We start from the raw sequence: 19982 nt of genomic DNA, 5'->3' as shown, positions 1-19982 counted from the left end.
CTGCACCGAATGCTTTCTGCTCTGCCCTGGGCCTAGGGCAAACGTGTCTTTTATCTTCCAAGCTACAAGCACAATTTTATAAAACTGTTTTTTTTATATATAACCCCCAGTAGGGTATCTAAATGGGCAACTGGACCTGGGGCAAAAGGCCCACGCTGTATCGAATATAGTGCAGATTCGGTACAAATGTTTGCCTCCTGTCCTAACCTTAAGCCTCTATTAACACAGGTCCAATGCTTCTTAAGCAGAATTCTGTCTCTAGACATATGTCTTACACCCAGCACTATTATGTTAGGGCTTTATGATGATATTGACTTAAAGGAAGGAGGAGCTCTGATATTTGTCGCAATGACTATCTTGCGGATATGTATTGCCTCAAACTGGAAAGATTTGAATCCCCCTTCATTTGGTCAATGGCAAGCGAGATTGCTCGCCACATATAGGTTAGAATGGGCAATTTACTCTAAAAAGGGAAGGAGGGCAAAAAAAGGGGTCTCCTGGTTTGGGGCCCACTGAATAGATGGATGGACTCTTTGAATACCTGAATACTCAGACTACATGATATAGGGTCCTTTCAATCTCATATCATAAGGGCTTGTTCTCATTCTCCCTCCCCTCCTGCTCCATACTCCCTGCCCTCCCACCCGCCACCCCTGCCTCCCTTCCCCCCCCCCCTTCTCCGTACTTTCATTATCCCGGTGGCTCTATTCCCCGCTTTTAAGTGATAGTACATGATTGTATTATAAGACACAATGGATTTTTCGTTAGTCCTCTTGCTTAGCAACTATCGCCAAGGTATTACTGAATTGCCTTTTGTACGGAAAATAGCCCTACACTTTGATTTTGTAATTGCGAAAAGCTTTATTAATAGTATGTTTTTTCTCTCTGCTTCACTTTCTCTTTTTTTTCTTGACCCAGGGTGGGGGGTTGGGGGTTCTGGAGACGATACTACCTGATTTTGTAAACTGTTGGTTCTTTTTTAAAAAAATATATGAAAAAAAACCAAACATACATACAAATCCTTCTAGATATAGCTCCCTTGTTGCTCATGTCTCTTGGAACATTAAAATATCATATTTATTTACCATCTTAACCAAGTCCTCGATGTTTACTTTAGAGGCCAGGCCGGCAATATTCCAGCTTAGCACCTGCAGGTTTGGTTCATGTGGCTCCGGGCTGTCGTTTTCCAGGTGGACCAGCATAGGTATAGAGAGAGGAGATTTAGTTGGTGTTAATATAGGCATCAGTCAGTCTAAACTATCTAAACCAAAGAGGGCAGAAAACCTGTTGTGTGTCGAATATGGGGAGATAGCAGGTGTATTTTGCCCAAAGTTTGGTTTATAAAAAATACAAGAGGCAGTGACCAAATATGAGTGGGTGAAGAGCTGTTATGCTCTTTTGACATCAATATAGATCTTACAAGTGCTGGTCGGCGGAAATTGATAACAACACAATCTCCCTCTATGGTCTTATCCGAGGGTCCAACCCAGCCAACCCTACGCACCATTATGATGTCATTGCTGTTAGACACCCTGAACCCTATGTGTTTGGGCAGCCAGTCGTAATTGGTCCCAGGACTCAAGCAAGTATATCCTTGTAGGGGGGAAACCTGCAAGAACCAGGACATAAGGACAGGTTGCCGGTTGTAAACTCAACACATCTTTACTTGCCTCAAGAGTCCCACACCCATTATTCTTAGTAGCACGGGTCATACTCTGAGGATTGTATGCTAAAGGGGCACTAGTTGTAGGGGCTGTGAGGGAAGCATGATCGACTGGTTGGCTAGGTGGGTATAATCTGATTGGGTTGCTTGGCTTTGGAGGGATTACCTGGTTGATAGGAGGTTTGGAGAAGATACATTCTTTGACTCTACGACGAGTGTCGCAGTAATCGGTTAAAGGGGGCTGCACTAGTGTTAAAGTTAGCTCTTGCATACTAGAAGTAGTTACACACTGGGTCTGTGATTTATGGGTTCCTCCCTGTTTGGGTAGCGTCTCGGGTGCATTCTTATGAGAGCTTAGCTTATTAGTTAATGATTCTAAGCGATCCATGCGCTTCCAAATTGTAGCAAAGTGCTTATCTACCAGCTCCTAAACACACTCATACATAGTATCTATGCTAATATCAATTGCAGTGTCCCCAAGTTTAAAATTAGTAAAAGGTGCAGGTACAGACTCAGTTTGAGTGTGAATAGAATAGTTTAATGTCTCAGAGGGCGTTGGGGCAACGGAGACACCAACAGTTGCTATATCGACTGAGATCGCTGGTCCTTGGATCCATGTACTTAAGGCGGTAAGTTGTGGTTTTGAACGTGGGGGTTGTTTCCTCTTTGAACAAACAGGCTTAGTAGATTTCCTTTTTCTTTTTGTCCCGGCAATTTCTGGATTCGGGGAAGTGTTCACGATTACGCCAGTGTCCTTATTACAAATTGCCGAAGGAAAGTCCTCAACCACCCTTGAACCCCCAGCTTCCTTGTTACCTGTTGCCCCCTGCCCACTTCCCAGGGCTGGCGAATGCATGTTGCGTTCAATTGATGGGTTTAAGATCAAAGGGGGGCTGGGACGATCACCATCCTCAGTTATAAAAGAGAACTGAGGGATTGCTTGTTCCAGGGACAAGCGTCTCTCAGTTAGCTCGATTTCAGTGCTAACGATATTGACAGCTCTCTCCAGCATACTGTCTATGGAGGTGGCGGAGCGGGAACTTGGCATGGCATTACGTTTGCTCATGATGAATATGTCGCTTCCTACGAGGTCTGTGAGGAAGGATGGTCTCTTAAGGAAGCACTCGCACACGTTATATACAGTAGTGTTGGGGACTTATTGTAAAAAGCAAAGGAATAAGTAAAATAAAGTAGTCCAGTTCAAGAATGTCCTTCCTTGCCACACCGGTTCCAGGAGGGCTTGGTTCTCGGTCAGGGCTCCAGACGGGATTCCAGGATGTGTCGAGAGAATAGAGAACACAAAACAAAAAGAGACCACGGATCACTGGACGGCGTTTAAGTATCAAGCCGAAGGGGTAGGGACCGTGAGGGAAGCACCGGTTCTATCAAAGGCGTGAAAACCAAAGAAGAAAGAGAGATGGTGACCTCCCGCCAACTACCTGTTCCCTCCCTGTGGTTTAACAAGACCCAGGATACGCAGGCGTACCTGTTCCAGCCACCCTCCTCCTGGAGAGCGGCAGGTCGTGGCACAGTGTCAGACTCTTCCGACGGTCTCTCCAGGCTCCGGGGATGTCGCTGAAACCTTCGGCTCACTGGCAGGCTGGCTAGCCTCAGGGGGTCGCATGCACAGAGTCTTCTTCCGTTCCAGCGCGTCTTTGGCTCTTCCGTGTCAGTCAAATCAGAAACGCAAGCCGGCGCCTCTCCAGGGAAATCCTTTGCTCTAATTTGCCAAGCAAGCTGTAAAAATCTTGCCACTGCAACAACTATTGTTTCCCTTGTGTCACTTTTTAATAGTCTCAGGGCCTCTCAGTAATGCCTCACATCTACAGCTTACACACTGAAATAATTCAGTTCTTTCAGGGGTTTGCATATCTTTCAGGGTCCCAACCCGACTCCGCTCCTGGCCTGCTATGAAATATATATGTATATATAAATACATATATATTCACAACACGTCTTCAACAATACGGAAACACAAGGATGCTGGTGAGGCAGCACGCTGAGAATAAAGTAAATTTAAGCATCCTGGAGTTGTCCTGGTATGAATAGAGTGGGCCTCTGGAGCCCGAACCGCCACGACATGCAGCCTTGGGACAAACAGGGACACAGGGACAAACACACACACACACATGGACACACACACTCACGCACACACATACACACACCGTTTATGTTTTGCTAACAACTTTGGTGCTATTTGACGAATCTCCACAACATTTTCTAAACTAGTGTACACCTCACTTCAGCTGCTGGAATGTTTTGAGTTGATCTGTCAAGCAGGGGCAAGAAAAAGGAGGGGCCCTAAATGCATTTTCCCTATGCAATTTCCCATAGGGATTTTGAACACGACTACAGACCGAACCGCTGAACGGAATTACACCAAATGTGGCAGAAAGCTAGCGCTTGGCCCTTTTGTGATTTGGTGTGAATCGGTTTAGTAATATTGGAGTTATTAAAGAAAAAAAGAAACATATCTAGGCATGCGGACCCTCCGCAGAGGTTTGCGAATCCCTTCACTACCATCAATGCCATGACCTCACTAGAAAGTTGCAGCCATCATTTTATGTATCGGGGCATGGTCCGTCTGCCTCAAAATTCAAATGTATATTGATTGAAGGGGTCAAGGTGGAGGTACCCTGGCACCATGGGTGTGTTAGAGGGGTTGCAGAGGGACCCCTGAAGCTCAAAAAATTGCCTTAAAACTGTTCTGCTTTCCATATGTGGGAATTCAGGATCCATATTGGCTCTCAGGGCACCCTCAACTGTGTAAAATTGCAACATATCCACAAATTCTGCTGCAATAAAAAAACAATCACAGGCCCACTCGCATAGCCACACTGGCACTCACAGACTCTCACAGATTCACAAAGGCACTCACATACCCACATAGGCACTCACTGCCCCACTCACTGACCCACAAAGGCACTCACAGACCCACACAGGTACTCACACACCCACTCACAAACACACACAGGCACTCATGGCCCCAAAAGCACTCACAGAGCCACCCACAGACCCAAAAAGGCATTCATAGACCCACGCAGGTACTCACAGACCCACCCAGGCACTCAGACACCCACTCACAGACCCACAGAGTCACTCACACACCTATTCGCGAACCCACACAAAGACCCAGTCACAGACCAGCACAGGCACTCAAAGACCCACTCAGACACCCACAACCCCACTCACATGCCCTCACAGGCCCACCCAGGCACTCAGACACCCATTCACAGACCCACAAAGGCACTTACACAATCAGTCACAGACCCACACAGGCTCTTACACACATTTTGTAGACCCAGAGCACCACTTGCACATCCACTCACAGACCCATACAGCTACTCAGACACCCACTCACCGAACCACACAGCTACTCAAACGCACTCACCGACCCACACAGCTACTCACAAACCCACTCACCGCCCCACACAGGCACTCACAAACACACTCACAAAGCCATACAGCCACTCACTCAGACACTCACAAAACCACTTGTAAACCTACCCAAAGACCCACAAAGCTACTCACACACCCAAAAAAGCACTACACAACTACTCATAAACCCATGCAGCCAATTACATCAATTCACACACTCAAATAGCCACTCACACACTCACTCACCCATACTCTGAGGTTACATGTAACAATTAATAAATAAAATGTAAAAAACCTTCACACAAAAAAACAAAGGTTACGGGTCGTTATAATTAGGCTCACATTTTAAACACACAAGCCACAGAAATTCAGCAGTTATAGTTACCTGACCTAACTATAACTTACACACCTGCAATGTACAGCTTATGAGCTCACATGTTACATCACTCATGGCATGGATAGTGACATCACAGATGATGTCAAATGGCATCACTGAGGTCATCATCCAGAGACTGTGTTTTGTATAAACGTTTGAGGGTTAAACGCACAAGTTACTACTTGTGTAACGATATATCTGTAAGAGACATTAGTTAGTGATAGATTCCTTACCTTAGAATATCCCCAGGCGTCAGACTGGATCCGGAAATTTTTGAGTAGCAATACCCCTGCGCGCCGGCAGGCGTCGTCTGCGGCTCCGCGTCCGTCGTCGGCGTCGTTAGCGCCGGAATGACGTCGTCGGAGTACTTAGACGCCGCCCATGCGTGCTGACGTCAGTTCTGATACACAGCTTTTCCGCGCCAGATACGCAGAGCCATGACAGAACCAACACTGGTGCCATGAAACGAGGGCCCTAAAAGGGGATGACCTTAACCCTAGATATCGGTTCGCAGAACGGGGAGGATGGGTGGGTCGGTAAGGAATCTATCACTAACTAATGTCTCTTACAGATATATCGTTACACAAGTAGTAACTTGTGCATCTGAAAGAGACACGTTAGTGATAGATTCCTTACCTTAGAAGAGATACCCCAGCAATACCAACCCCGGTGGTGGGTCTGCGAACCAATAATCACACCAGAAAGTCCTGGAGGACAGAACGGCCAAAGAAGCCATCCCTCCGGACTTGACTGTCCAGGCAATAGTGTCTTGCAAACGTGTGCAGTGAGGCCCACGTAGCTGCCTGGCAAATGTCCTGCAGGGGCACTCCCCGGCCCAGGGCAGTTGTAGTCGCCGTGGCCCGAGTGGAATGAGCCCGCAATCCAACAGGGGGCTCCTTTTTAGCCAAGGAGTAGCATGCTTGGATACACAAGATGATCCACCGGGAGATGGTCTGCTTGTGCACCGCCTTTCCTTTCTTAGCGCCCACGTAACCAACAAAGAGTTGGTCATCCACCCGGAACGGGCGTGTGCGATCCAGATAGTAAGAGAGCGCATGTTTGGGTCCAGGCGGTGGAGCCGGTCTTCCTCTTTAGAGGGATGCGGTGGCGGAAAGAAGGTAGGCAAGGTGATAGACTGCCCGATGTGGAAAGCCGTGACAACCTTGGGCAGGAAAGATGGCCTAGTCCGTAACACAACCTTGTCCGGATGGACAGAAAGGAAAGGGGGTGTAGATGAAAGAGCCTGGAGCTCACTCACTCTCCTGGCAGAGGTGATGGCAACCAGGAAAGCAGTCTTCAGAGTAAGAAGGCGGAGAGGACAGTTGTGAAGTGGCTCAAAGGTAGCGCACATCAGGAATGTAAGAACAAGGTTCATGTCCCACTGAGGCATCACAAACGGAACAGGAGGGAACGTGTGTGTGATGCCCTTCAGAAAGCGATTTACAATAGGGGACTTGAACAAAGAAGGTTGATCAGGTAGCCTTAAGAAGGCCGAAAGGGCAGAAAGGTAGCCCTTGATAGTGCCCAGAGCAGAGCCCTGCTGGGCAAGAGAAAGAAGGATGAGGAGATCCTCAAAAAGGGGTGCAGATAGTGGATCCACAGCCTTTGCTGTGCACCATGCCACAAATCTGTTCCACCTGCAGGCGTATACCGACTTTGTGGAGGGACGCCTGGCTGCCAGAATGACATTACAGACTTCAGGAGGCAAGTCAAATGGCCTCAACTGCCGCCGCTCAATCACCAAGCTTGTAGGTGGAGACTGGACAGGTTCGGGTGGAGGACCGTCCCCTGCTGCTGCGACAGAAGGTCCTCCCGAAAAGGCAGACGAATCGGGGGATCGACTGACATGCTGAGTAGCTCGGGATACCAGTATCTTCGTGCCCAGTCCGGAGCCACAAGGATAACCTGGGCCCGATCGCGCCTGATCTTATTCAGCACTCTGGGCAGAAGTGGTATAGGTGGAAAGGCGTACAGTAGACCGTAACTCCACTAGCGACGAAAAGCGTCTCCGAGCGAGTGCCGCCTTGGAAATTCCAACGCGCAGAACTGATGACATTGCGCGTTCTCTTCTGTGGCGAATAGATCTAACCAAGGCTCTCCCCACTGCTGAAAGAGACCGTGCGCCACGTCCGAGTTCAGATGCCATTCGTGATCCATCATGCACCGACGGCTGAGTTTGTCCGCCCTGGCATTCAGAGAACCTGCCAGGTGTTGAACCACCAGGGTCACGCCCTGATGTTCCAGCCACTGCCAGAGGCGCAGAGCCTCCTGGCAAAGGGTCCACGACCCCACCCCGCCCTGTTTGCCCGGACAGAGGGGAGGAATGCCTTCAGTGCTAGTCGGATCGCCCGCAACTCCAAAAGGTTGATATGGAGCCGGGACTCCGCCGGAGACCAGATGCCTCTGATCTCCGCCTCTCCCATGTGGCCTCTCCAGCACTGGAGGGACGCATCCGTCACAACCACGTGCTCCGGGTGGGGTAGGGAGAGGGATCTGCCACTGACCCAATCGCGGTCCGTGAGCCACCACTGCAACTGTCTTGCAGTGCCCTCCGAGATCAAGACATGATCGGACAAGTTGCCCTGATGCTGGGCCCACTGAAACTTCAGGTCCCACTGCAGAGCCCACATCCGCCACCGGGCGTGATGCATCAGAAGGATGCAGGAGGCCATCAGCCCCAGAAGCCGCAGCGTCAACCTGACCGAGACTCGGGATAAAGGCTGAAAGATCGGAATCAGAACCTGAATATCCCGAACCCGCTGTTCGGGAGGATAAACCCGAAACTGCGTCGAGTCTAGAACCGCTCCGATGAAGAGGAGCTTCTGAGAGGGACACAGGTGCGACTTCGGCACGTTGATGGAGAACCCCAGCAAGTGCAGGAGGTCGGCCGTAGTCTGGAGGTGGCTGACGACTGTCTGGGGCGAGCCCGCCTTCAACAACCAGTCGTCGAGGTAGGGGAAGACTGACACCCCTAACCTGCGCAGATGAGCTGCGACCACCGCCATCACCTTCGTGAACACCCGTGGGGCGCTGGTAAGGCCGAAGGGGAGCACGGTAAACTGAAAGTGCTCATGGCCTACCCTGAACCGCAGGTAACGCCGGTGGGCCGGCAGGACGGGGATGTGAAAATAAGCGTCCTGCAAGTCCAACGCGACCATCCAGTCTCCAGGGTCCAGGGCAGCAAAGACCTGAGCCAAAGTCAGCATCTTGAACTTCTCCTTCCGGAGGAAGCCGTTGATGTTCCATAGGTCCAAGATAGAGCGTAGGCCCCCTTTGCCCTTCTTGGGTACCAGAAAGTAGTGGGAGTAACAACCACACCCTACTTCCGGCCCAGGAACGTGCTCGATGACCCCTTTGGCGTAGAGGGCCGTGACTTCCTCTTGCAGAAGTTGCAAGTGATCCCCCGACACGCCGTGGAATTGCGGTGGCATGGCTGGAGGGGTCGCCTCGAAGGGGAGGGAGTAGCCCCTTCGGACGATTTACAGCACCAACCTGTCCAACGTGACAGTGCGCCAGTGGAAGAGGTGATGGCCAACCCTGCCTCCCACTGGCGTCACATGGGCCTGAAAACACGGACTAGGAAGGTTTTGAGGCAGGTGCTGCGGAGGGAGGTGTGGACTGGCCTCGCCGTTGTCCCCGACCGCCGCCACGGCGGTTTCCACGGCCGCCACCGCGCTGTTGAACATTCTGCGGTGCGTAGCTGGCAGCATGTGTGGGGGCGCCCCTTCCGTAGCCACGAAAGGAGCGAAAGGCACCCGATTGCTGGCGTGTGGCCGAGAGGCCCAAGGACTTGGCCGTAGCCCTGGAGTTCTTAAAACGCTCAAGCGCATGGTCTGCCTTGTCGCCAAAGAGGCGACGGCCATCGAACGGCATGTCCAGAAGAGTGGCCTGGACATCGGCCGAAAAGTTGGCGGACCTCAACCAGGCGTGGCGTCGAACCGCCACCGTCGTTGCCATCGCCCTGCCCAGTGAGTCCGTGGTATTCAGCCTACACCGGATGGAATATCGCGCTGCATCTCGGCCCTCCAAATGGGCTTGGGCCAGTTTAGCCCGGACCTCCTCCGGACATTGTGGCAGCACGTCCGCGACCGTGTCCCACAGGGTGTGGGTGTTGCGGCCTAAGAGGCATGCGGTATTGACAGACCGCAGTCCCAAACTCAGGGACGAGAACACTTTCTTCCCGAATTGTTCATACCTCTTAGATTCCCGATCGGGCGGAGCTGTCGGGAATGCGGTCTGGGAAGTGGAGGCCTGGATGACCAGGCTCTCGGTGGTGGGATGGGTGGACAAAAAGCAAGGGTCGCCCGGGGCCGGGCGGTAGCGTCTGGCCACGTTCCTATCCACAGACGGACCTGTGGCGGGCTTGGACCAGGTGCCCACAAGAACGTCACACAAGGCCTCATTAAACGGCAGCAGAGGCTCATTGGAGCTTGCCTGCGGTTTAAGGACCTCAGTGAGGAGGTTAGTCCTCACGGCCGCGACGGGGAGCTCAAGGTTTAAGGCCTTGGCCGCCCTCGTCAACACTACACTGTAAGCAGCCCCCTCCTCCGTAGCCACGGTGGGAGGGGAGACAAATCCAGTGTCTGGCGAAGTGTCAATTCCACTGGCCTCCCCAAGCTCATATGTCCAGTCCTCTTGAGACTGGCACTTTTGTGCCAGAGGGTCCACAGACCCCTCCCAATCACCTTCGTCACCCATTTCCTGCAGAGCAGGGTCAGCAGACTGGGCCGTCTCATGGAAATAGAAATCTCCAAAGGCCGTCGGAAGCGGCGCCCAGCGGCACCGGTCCGCGCCAGATGCGGACCGAAGGGAAGATTGGGGACGGCGTCCATAGTGGGCACCCGGGGCGACACCCGCAGGGCCGGCGCCGGCGAGGTCGTGAGGTCGACCGGCGACAACCCGGATCCGGAAGCAGATCCAGCGAGGGCCTGCGGCGCCGGGACCGAAGTCGCCGGTGGCGCCGGGGCCGAAGCACCCAACGGCGTCGGAGCCGAAGCACCCGACCCGCTAGGCCCTCCAGCCGGGGCCGCTGGGCCCGGAGGCGCCACGGGACCCGGCTGAGAAGGGAGGGACCTCATGGCCATGAGATACCGCTCGACCTCCTCTGGCGTCGCGTCATGCCCAGGGTCCCGAAGGTGTGGGGCAGGCGGCGACGCTTGCGACTCCGTCGGAGCCGCGTGGGTGGTGTCACCCGAAACCCCCGGCGGCATCACGCGAGCGTCGGGGTGTGTCGGAGGAACGATGACGTCTCTCCGACCTCTCATGCCTCTTACCTAAGACTTGGATCCTGACGACCGATGTCCACTCCCGGAGCTGCGAGGACTCCGACCCCGCGACCGGTCCCTTGACCTCCCGTGGGACCGGGACTTGGAGCGGCGCGGAGCTCGAGTCGCTTGCGGGACCGCTCCCGTCTAGCTTTAGACATCAGGGCCCGGCAGTCGGAGCAGGTGCGGTCGTCGTGGTCGAGGCCTAAACACTTCAGGCACCGGCGATGGGGGTCAGTAACCGACATCAGTCGGTCGCACTTGGAACAGGGTTTGAACCCGGGCATCCCTACCGGCACCGTCGGAGTCGAAGACTCGAGTAGAGAAATGATCGAAAAGATCAAAAAGTTTAGTCAAAAAATGACTAAGGGGTAGAGCTTCTCCGGATCTGCGCTAGCTGGCGCGGAAAAAAGAAGAACTGACGTCAGCGCGCATGGGCGGCGTCTAAGTACTCCGACGACGGACACGGAGCCGCGGACGACGCCTGCCGGCTCGCAGGGGTATTGCTACGCAAAATTTTCCGGATCCAGTCTGACGCCTGGGGTTATTCTAAGGTAAGGAATCTATTACTAACATGTCTCTTTCAGATATATATACTTAGCTACTATATAAGTTAAATTAGTTTACTTTGGCCACTTCTAATAAGTGATACTATTTCTAACATATTATGTGAGTGGCTGTGTGAATGCCTGAATACGTTTGTGAGTGGTTGTCTGGGTTAATAAGTGGGTATGTAAGTAGATGTATGTGCAAGTGAGTGGCTTGTGAGTAGCTGTATATTGCTGAGTGGGTGTGCGATTGCTTGTATGGGTGAGTAAGTGGATGTGTGAGTGGCTGTATAGGTAGGCGACTGGCTGTATAGGTAGGTGAGTGGCGGTGTGGGTAGCTGTATGGGTGAGTGAGTGGCTGTATGGTTACATGAGTGGGTGTGTGAGTGGCTGTATTGTGTGACTGAGTGGGGTGAGTGGTTGTATGGTAATTGAGTGGCTCTGCAAGAGAATGTGTGGGTGAAGGAATGGGTGTGTGAGTGGTTGTATAGGTAAATATGTGGGTGTGTTAGTAGCTGTACAAGTGAGGGGCTGGCCATGTGAGGAGCGGTATGGGTGAGTGAGTGGCTGTGGGAGTAGTTTGGGTGAGTGTTTTTACTGGTGTGTGAGTGGCTCTATGGATGAGTGAGTGGGTGTGGGTGTGTGTTTGTATGGGTCTGTGAATGGTTCAGTGGGTGTGTGATTGGGTGTACTAGAGGTTGTAGGGGTGAATGGGTATGTGAGTAGTTCTGTGGATGATGTCATCAGTGATGTCATGAGTGATTTCACTGACCAGGTCATGAGTGATGTAATACATGAAGTCATAAGCAGTACATTAAAGGGCACAAGTTATAGTAAGGTCAGGTAAGTAACTATAACTGATGAATTTCTATGGCATTGCGTATGTGAAATCTGAGCCTAACTATAACGCCACTGTAACCTTGTTTTTTTCAGTGAATTTTAAATATTATATAAATATCTTGCAACAAGGTATATGATGAGTAGAGTTAGGTACAGAACATCTATACTTACTTACTATTTTATATTTGGAGTTCAATATTTTGATCTCAATATTCTCATACCTCGATATTCCATCTTTGATATTCGACCTGGACTGAACCCTGTTGGTTGCCTCTGATAGAGTGACTCCTGGCCCCAAATTGCTGAACTTGAGGTCCTGGGAGCCACAGAAGATCCCAAGAGGAACTGCCTCAGAAAGTCTTAAAAGTTTGGACTTTAATTTATGGACTTCCAATACCTCCAGAGCATCAGCACATCTCACTGCAAAGGTGTCCTTTGTTGAGAGTTCTTGGTTGGATTGAGCTTAAGGTTTGCCCCACAAGACGATTTTGAGATCCATAAAACAAAATACTAAGTCCAAAGCAAAAACTCTTGACCAGGCGAAGGTGCAAAAGGTATCCGACTGACAATGAGACTTCAGCAGACACACAATTTGAACTTTCCCACATTGGGCTTTTCCTGCCAAAAACCAACAGGTTCAGCAGGACCTTGTCCAATGGCTATCTGGCTTTTTATTTTAGAAATACATCTTCATTGGCATTTATTAATAATGAACAACATACTGTCATATGTGTATTTCCCAAGAAAAGCAACATTAACCATCATTGCTTCTGCTGACAGGCAGATACAAAATAAAATGACAATTACATATCAAGCATAACTATCCCCCCACACAGGTATCCTCCACCCCATGACTTTGGTAGTCTAATACTCAGCACGACAGAATCATTTCACAGTCATGCATAGGAAGTGTAGCAATATACAGAGGGGCAATGGATAGGTGCAAGGCTGCTGACAAGTACGATCCAGCTTGTGCTCCAGAGAGAGGAGAGGATCAACTGCAGGGGTCCCGAGCTAATTATAGGGACCAGAGGTCCCTCTGGACATACTGTCTATGGGTGGGGGGGAAGGGTGTCGTCCCAGGCTCATTCCATAAGGGCCAGAAGAATTGCATCCTATAATGTGCCAGGGGTGCCTCCACAAGCCCAGGTACCCCTCTTTAAGAAGCACTGCACCCTCTGCCTGGTCCCACCCGAGCACCTCCACCCTAAATCACTTGACCGAGGGTACTGCATGAGACATCCAGCGCATCAACATAGTCATCTTAGCCCAAAAAAATGCTACGTTGATAATCTTGGGTTTAGCCCGTGCAAATAGACCCAGAAGACAAAGCTGCATCGTGGATACTTCTAAGTGGTCTGTGCAATGCGTGATATCAGAAGGCATCTTCCTCCAAAAGGTCCACAGTGACCCATAAGACATGCGGAGCATATCATGGGAGCATCAATTGGCATCAGGCGCATATGTCGGCTGCTGTCGGGTATATGAGGTGTAGACGATAAGGGGTTAAATATACCATAAGTGGGATGTAGAAGTGGATACCTTGAAACCGGGCATTCCTGGAGACCTTCCATGTATTCTCCAGGATGCTATATGACTTGAAGAGGACTTCCCCTGATACAGCATGCCATCCTACCCACTGGAGGATTTAAACTTCTAATTCAGTGAGCTAAGGGCCATACTTAGAACTTGGCAGACGGGTTACTCGGTCACAACAGTGACGGATATCCTGTCCGCCGAAATATAAATCCCATTGGATATCATGGGATTTATATTTTGCCGGGCAGGAAATCCATCACCGTTGTGGCAGAGTAATCCATCCGGCAAGATCTAAATCAGGCACTAACTCAGGACGTAACATCTTTGCCGGAAAGACCAGTTTGTGGTACTCGATCTACATCATGATCAGTCTGAAACTGCGCCTACGCCCGGCCAACTGTAAAGAGTGACTCATGGTAGGCGCTTTACTTTTCTTGTTGCCTAAAATGTGGAGAAAAAAAAACTAATCTCTCCAGTTCCCCTTATTGTAATTTAGACATTTTGGTGTATTTTTCCTATTAATATTTCCTCTATTTAAAAATTAGATGTGAGATTGTTATTGTGTTGTGGCGTTTTAATAGTTTTAGTACTGATGAGTACTTTGCAACTTTTCCTTAACTTACGACTGTCTGAATTGTGCCATAGGTACCAGGGATTGAGCCCAGATTTATTTACTGTATGTATTTTTTTGGGCGCTAACAGGATTTTAGACCTGTAACTTGCGAACAGCACACACATCCTCCCCAACTATTAATCCTTTTTAATTACAGAATATTAATACTGCTTATAAAAAGAACACAGACAACTCTGATACAAGTGACAATATACAGCCATGAAACAATAGACAAAAATATTTATATAAACACCGGCCCTAAGGATGAACAGACACAGTCCAATCCTACTTTATCATACAAAGCTAGGAGAAGTCTTTCCAAATTTGATTAACGTTCTCCTCATTTGTCTTCATTTAACATTTTTAATTGATCAAAGAGACAACATTTACAAAAATATGTAATCAGTTAATAACTGTGAGCAGCATTTCCATTTACAGTGGGAATTATCTTCCCTATTGGAGCCAGAGTTTCTTTATTGGCCATTTTCAATCCAATCCAATGTTGAACATTATCACCAATACCGTTTTAATATCCAAATTGCGCTCTAAATCAAATTATTTCTGTGATATCGTTACATCACTATCTAATTTTCATGTACTCCATCAACATCACGTTGATGCTAACAGGTCCCATTGTCTTAATATGGGAGTTATGTTTATTTTTAGGGTGATCAACATTTTCAAAATAGGACTCTTCACAAATAATTATAAGGCTTACATCAACTTAGGTGGTATTACCGTAGATTGTCTTCAATTGCTGGTCACAGAAACACATTTCCATTTCCAATTCTCACTTAGTTTTGATCATTTTCAAAGTTTTAGATTTCCGTTTATTTTTTTCTTGTAGATGATTGAGGCTTAGCTTTTGTTTCAGTTTCATACGCTATACATTTAACAGTGTCATTAAAGGATTACTCACAAAGATCCTTTTGGGTTTCTGTAATACTACATCACAAAAAAATATTGAAGTTTGATAAGTGATAAATGTAATATATGTTGTGATAGGCTACGGCGAGGGGTAATTCTTTGTGGTGGTAGTCAAATATGTACAACACTTTTCTACATCAAGTGGATGCGCATACATTTTAGAAAGATGCATATCTATGACAAGCATTTACAATGCAACGGTCTAGCCTTTGCAAAAGTTAGAGCTATTGGCATTGTAAATGATAACATTTTTTATTTATGTGTTGGTTTTGAAACCAGAAAAAGAAATGGGATTGTCATTTACAATGCCAATAGCTTAATCTCTCACAAATGCTAGACCTATTGCATTTGCACACACACACACACACACACACAGCCAAACACACACACAGAGCCACACACACACACAGAGCCACACACACAGAGCCACAAACACACACACACACAGAGCCACACACACACACAGAGCCACATACACACACACAGCCACACACACACACAGAGTGAGTAGTAGAGAGTAGTAGAGAGTGAGTAGTAGAGAGTAGAGTAGTAGAGACTGTGTTTAGAGAGTAGAGTAGTAGAGAGTAGTAGAGAGTGAGCAGTAAAGTGAGAAGTAGAGAATGAGTAGAGAGCAGAGGATGCAAATTACATTTAAGGAGACGTCACCAATAGTAACATTTTTTATTATAGACAATTAAGAATAATTTAAGTTAGACAGTGAAGGGAGATGTTTATTAAATAGATTAGTTTTCAGATCTTTTTGAACCTAGTAAAAAGATGGGCTTGTTTGCAAAATATACATTTTCCACACTTGCTGTTAGAAGATTAGAAGTGCTGCTGAATCACATTTGTGTCAACATTTGTTAGAGAATCTTCTCTAAAGTCTCATAGAAAATGCTGCCTAGATAGTAATGTTGTACATTACACAATTTTATTGTGAGTTATATAAACAAACACCGCACATCAATGCTCCTTAGACTTTTATAAAGGATCCTCAACCACGTCCTCATCCAATTTTATGTAGCTCGTTTGGAATATCTGACAATTGTATATGACTTGTGAGAAAATGGAAGCTGCTTTGCATTTAGAAGAGTTGGGCGCAAACAATAATTGTTTCTGATCAAAGGCGTGGGGTACAGCACCAAATGTGTAAAGATAGCTGGCAGAGAGAATAGATTTGCATTTTACAGCTTCCAAGGTTCTTTCTGATACACATGGCTAATCCTCACTAGAATAAACCCTGGACGGGCACATTATACAATGTCGCAAAGTTAGGAGACTACATAAATGGAACTTTAGTGATTAAGAAGGAAACAAAGTTTTATCTGTGAAATCTCTCGAGTAAGAGAAAAAAACATGCTGGACTGGTTTGCTTTTGGTTCTATCAATTAGTGTCTGAGTAAGCATCACTACTCAGAACTGTCAGTCATGCTCTGGTGTAAAACTCAATCAGCTGTTTCAGTCATTAAACCATTAGTGTTCATTCCCTCTATGCAAGAGAAGCAGCCTGGGCGACCATCAGCTGACGGATATGGACATGTGCACCTCATTTTCTCGCCGATCAAGTGAAAGATTAAGCATATTACAAGCTTGTATGATTTTAACTCAAAGCTTCCATATAACTGAACCACAAATGTGCCAACCGCAATTTAACAAATAAGACGGCAGAACAAGAAATTGGAAGAGTACAGTTACATGGTTGCCGCTTGATATCAGTGCTCATGTGCAAAAGGTGTACGCCACCTCTCCTCCTATTTGTAAACATGATGGAAGGAATGCATATACTGGCAAAACAGGCGGCTAAAGGTCAAAAACTAAGGTGCTACATATCCTGCAATTCTGCAAGCCTTACGAGAAAATTATTAATACTGTACACACTTCATTGGACACTGGTACCTTAGAGACGTTATATACATATATAAATATTCACTGATTCAAGGGTTTACACTTATCCACTGTCACCACAAATTGCGCTGGAATGCTATTTGACAAAGAGCTTAAATGAAAACAAGGGCCCTTGGCCATTTAAAATTGGTTTACACTTTGCAGATGCAACCTAGGTTATCATTTATGATTGGTCTATTCTCAGCGAAACACTGTTGAGCTAAGAGACTCTGACTCTACTTCTGCCCAGTTTCCCATGCAAGATCCGAGTTACTCACCACTTCATTAATACTCGTGGAGGGGCTGCTTCGCATTCGCACAATCCTGTCTACGGGTTGTGTGTAAGGGATAAGCATCCTCCATCAGCTGGTACATACAGTCAACAATTGCTACCCAAACTTCAGTCATCCGTTGAGTCTCTATTGCTATTGGGTATATACCATTTAGGCCATTTTCTTCATTGACGCGGTTAAAATGGAAAGTGTAACGCCTAGAAGTGTTTTCTCTTTTTGACGCTTTAAAGCTATCCCAAAATGAAAGAAATAGAAAAAAACATCTATTTCTTTCATTTTGGTATTATCGCGGCACCCGCGCATTACTTTTAAAATGTTGTAAGTAATGCGCGGGTGCCGCGGTAAATACTAAAATGAAAGTAGTAGATTTTTCTTCTATTTCTTTCATTTTGGTATAATCGCGGCACCCGCGCTTTACTTAATAACATTTTAAAAGAAATGCGCGGGTGCCGCGATCATACTTAAATAAAATAAATTTCTCTTTTAGCCCGTCCCTTTCAGACTGGCTTGGCCTGACTTATGTGTGTGGTAAAAGCTTTCTTATCTTCTTTATGGGGCCATCTGTTTCGCCCCATAAAGAAGATAAGAAAGCTTTTACCACAAACGTAAGTCAAGGAACCCAGTCTGAAAAGGAAGGGGCTAAAAGAGAAAGAAGAACGTCACTGGGACCTCTTCTCCAATGACTGGCCACCGTTTAGCATGAACGGTGACGCCATCCAATGGAAAAGAGGAGCGGGGCTTAACCTCGCTAGTGAAAAATACTCTAAGTCATTAAATCTCGCCAGCTCGACTGCGCATGTGCAGAGTCTTTCGCAGGCCGAGACCTACAAAACCTGTCTTGCACATAACCTTAAAGTTTCGCTGGAAACAATTATGATCCAACACACTTGCTTTAATTTTCATTGCTTGTCCTACTTTCCACTTGGAAATCCCGATTTAGCATTTAATGTACTAATCTTTGGATAAGCAGCGCAAATAGGTTACCATTTATTTAATTAAGAGCATCAACTCACTTTAAGGACATTTCCTGGTAGTGTTCATATATTGATCACAATTGTGGAGCTATATTTTACCAGAAATATCAAACCAAATAAAATAAGAAAATCACATCATGAGATTCTGATTAGAGTCGTAGCTCAAAGTGTGAGATTTATTATTAGGTAAAAATGAAACCAGAGGAAAAATAAGCTAAGAGGTACTCTTCTGGAAGAAACGAGTTCAGATTTACGAGCAACGCTAACATATTCTTAAAAACATACTCCTCCAACTCCCCTCTTGATGAACACAATATTAAATCTCCCATCGAATTACACTGTTCCACACTTTCCCAGCTTGGTAAACTGAATAAAAAGGCATACACATATAAATGCATACATTAATTGTTGTGATTCATGCAAGTTGCCATACAGAATGCCTCATATTAAAAAAGGTTGAGTGACAGTTATACCACCAGTGTACATTTTAAGTCTGTTACATGTAAGGATATTGTTTTGAAAACTAAATTCCCAAACAAGTTATGCCATCACTGCTAATAAAGCTACTGTAATTTGGCAACTTCTTACCAATTCTTGAATCTCAGTGGAAAACATGGAATGCACGCCAATGATGAAAGAAGTCGGAGAACTCAAAACTTCCAACAATTGTGCAGGGAGAATTGGAATGTAAGGGTAGCTAGGAAAAGAATAAAAAGAATGAATGTTCCTTACACTGCTTTAAATTATCATTGTGCCTTTCTTTCACATGCCTAAGGAAATAGTACTTACCCTTCCTAATTCCTTCCGCATATAACCTCACATGAATGACTCCCTTAACTGAGAGAACTACAGAAGTAGTGGAAAAAGATTCAAACGTAAAGATCATCCTAAACATGAATAAACCGCATGCACATCATTGTCAAACTCAAAAATGGTCTCATAGTTTAAGCCAAAGTTCTGGAAAACATTTCAACTTCAAAATGTGTAGTAAAAAGAGATACAACTAGATTAAAAAAACGATGTGAAAACAATCTGATTAGAGAAGCAAAGCAAGAAATTTCTTATTCTTACAATGTACTCAGGTGCTAAGTAGTGCTTCCCATGATCTGAAAAGGTGGTAGGCATCCAGCCATATACTAACAAGTCCTTCTCAGGGCCTTCCTCCATGCCACATACTCTGCAATGACTATTTCCTTTTCTCTGAACATTTTTCTCGTCATGCTAATTTGACCTCTTTTGCACCTACATGTCCAGTTCATGGAAAGGATAGAAACAAAACTGCTGCAAACATTTTTTTTAGCTCAATCAAGAGTTTTTTTTTAATGACAGCACTCAGATTTGATTGGCTACATGTCTGTAGCTCTGATGTAAGATTGTCAATGCGGGTCTTCATCAGGACATGGAGGGTATCAGACTGCCGATTACGCAAGTTGACTCGATGCCATAGAAGAATTATTGGGGGAAAACTGCATTGAAGTCAGTCAGCCCTGAAATAGGATTAGTACCACTGTACAACTGGTGCAATTTGTGACCCAAAGTCTCAAGGACGCAACTGCCACTTTAGTTTGTAAGGTAATTCAAGTTTGTGACTGGCAGTTACTTTAAAATTGTCAAATTTTGAAAGTTGCCTCCGGTTTAGTAGGCAAACCCGGGCGTCCCTCATCAATTGTGACCACAATATAG

General features: G+C 46.9%; 1 protein-coding gene across 5 annotated transcripts in view; it reads right to left on the bottom strand.

Annotated features, from left to right (window-relative positions):
- The window catches only part of SBF2 (SET binding factor 2), a 2295537-nt gene that overhangs the window by 1252365 nt on the left and 1023190 nt on the right, over positions 1–19982 (bottom strand). For all 5 annotated transcript variants that reach the window (XM_078680952.1, XM_078680953.1, XM_078680956.1 and 2 more), the window contains one exon: positions 18888–18996. In XM_078680952.1, the coding sequence (XP_078537078.1) occupies positions 18888–18996 (109 nt within the window). The remainder of the gene's footprint in view (positions 1–18887; positions 18997–19982) is intronic.

The sequence above is a fragment of the Lissotriton helveticus genome, chromosome 3_1, assembly GCF_964261635.1.
Source record: "Lissotriton helveticus chromosome 3_1, aLisHel1.1, whole genome shotgun sequence".
NCBI classification, from domain to species: domain Eukaryota; kingdom Metazoa; phylum Chordata; class Amphibia; order Caudata; family Salamandridae; genus Lissotriton; species Lissotriton helveticus.
This window is presented reverse-complemented; position numbering and strand designations above follow the sequence as displayed.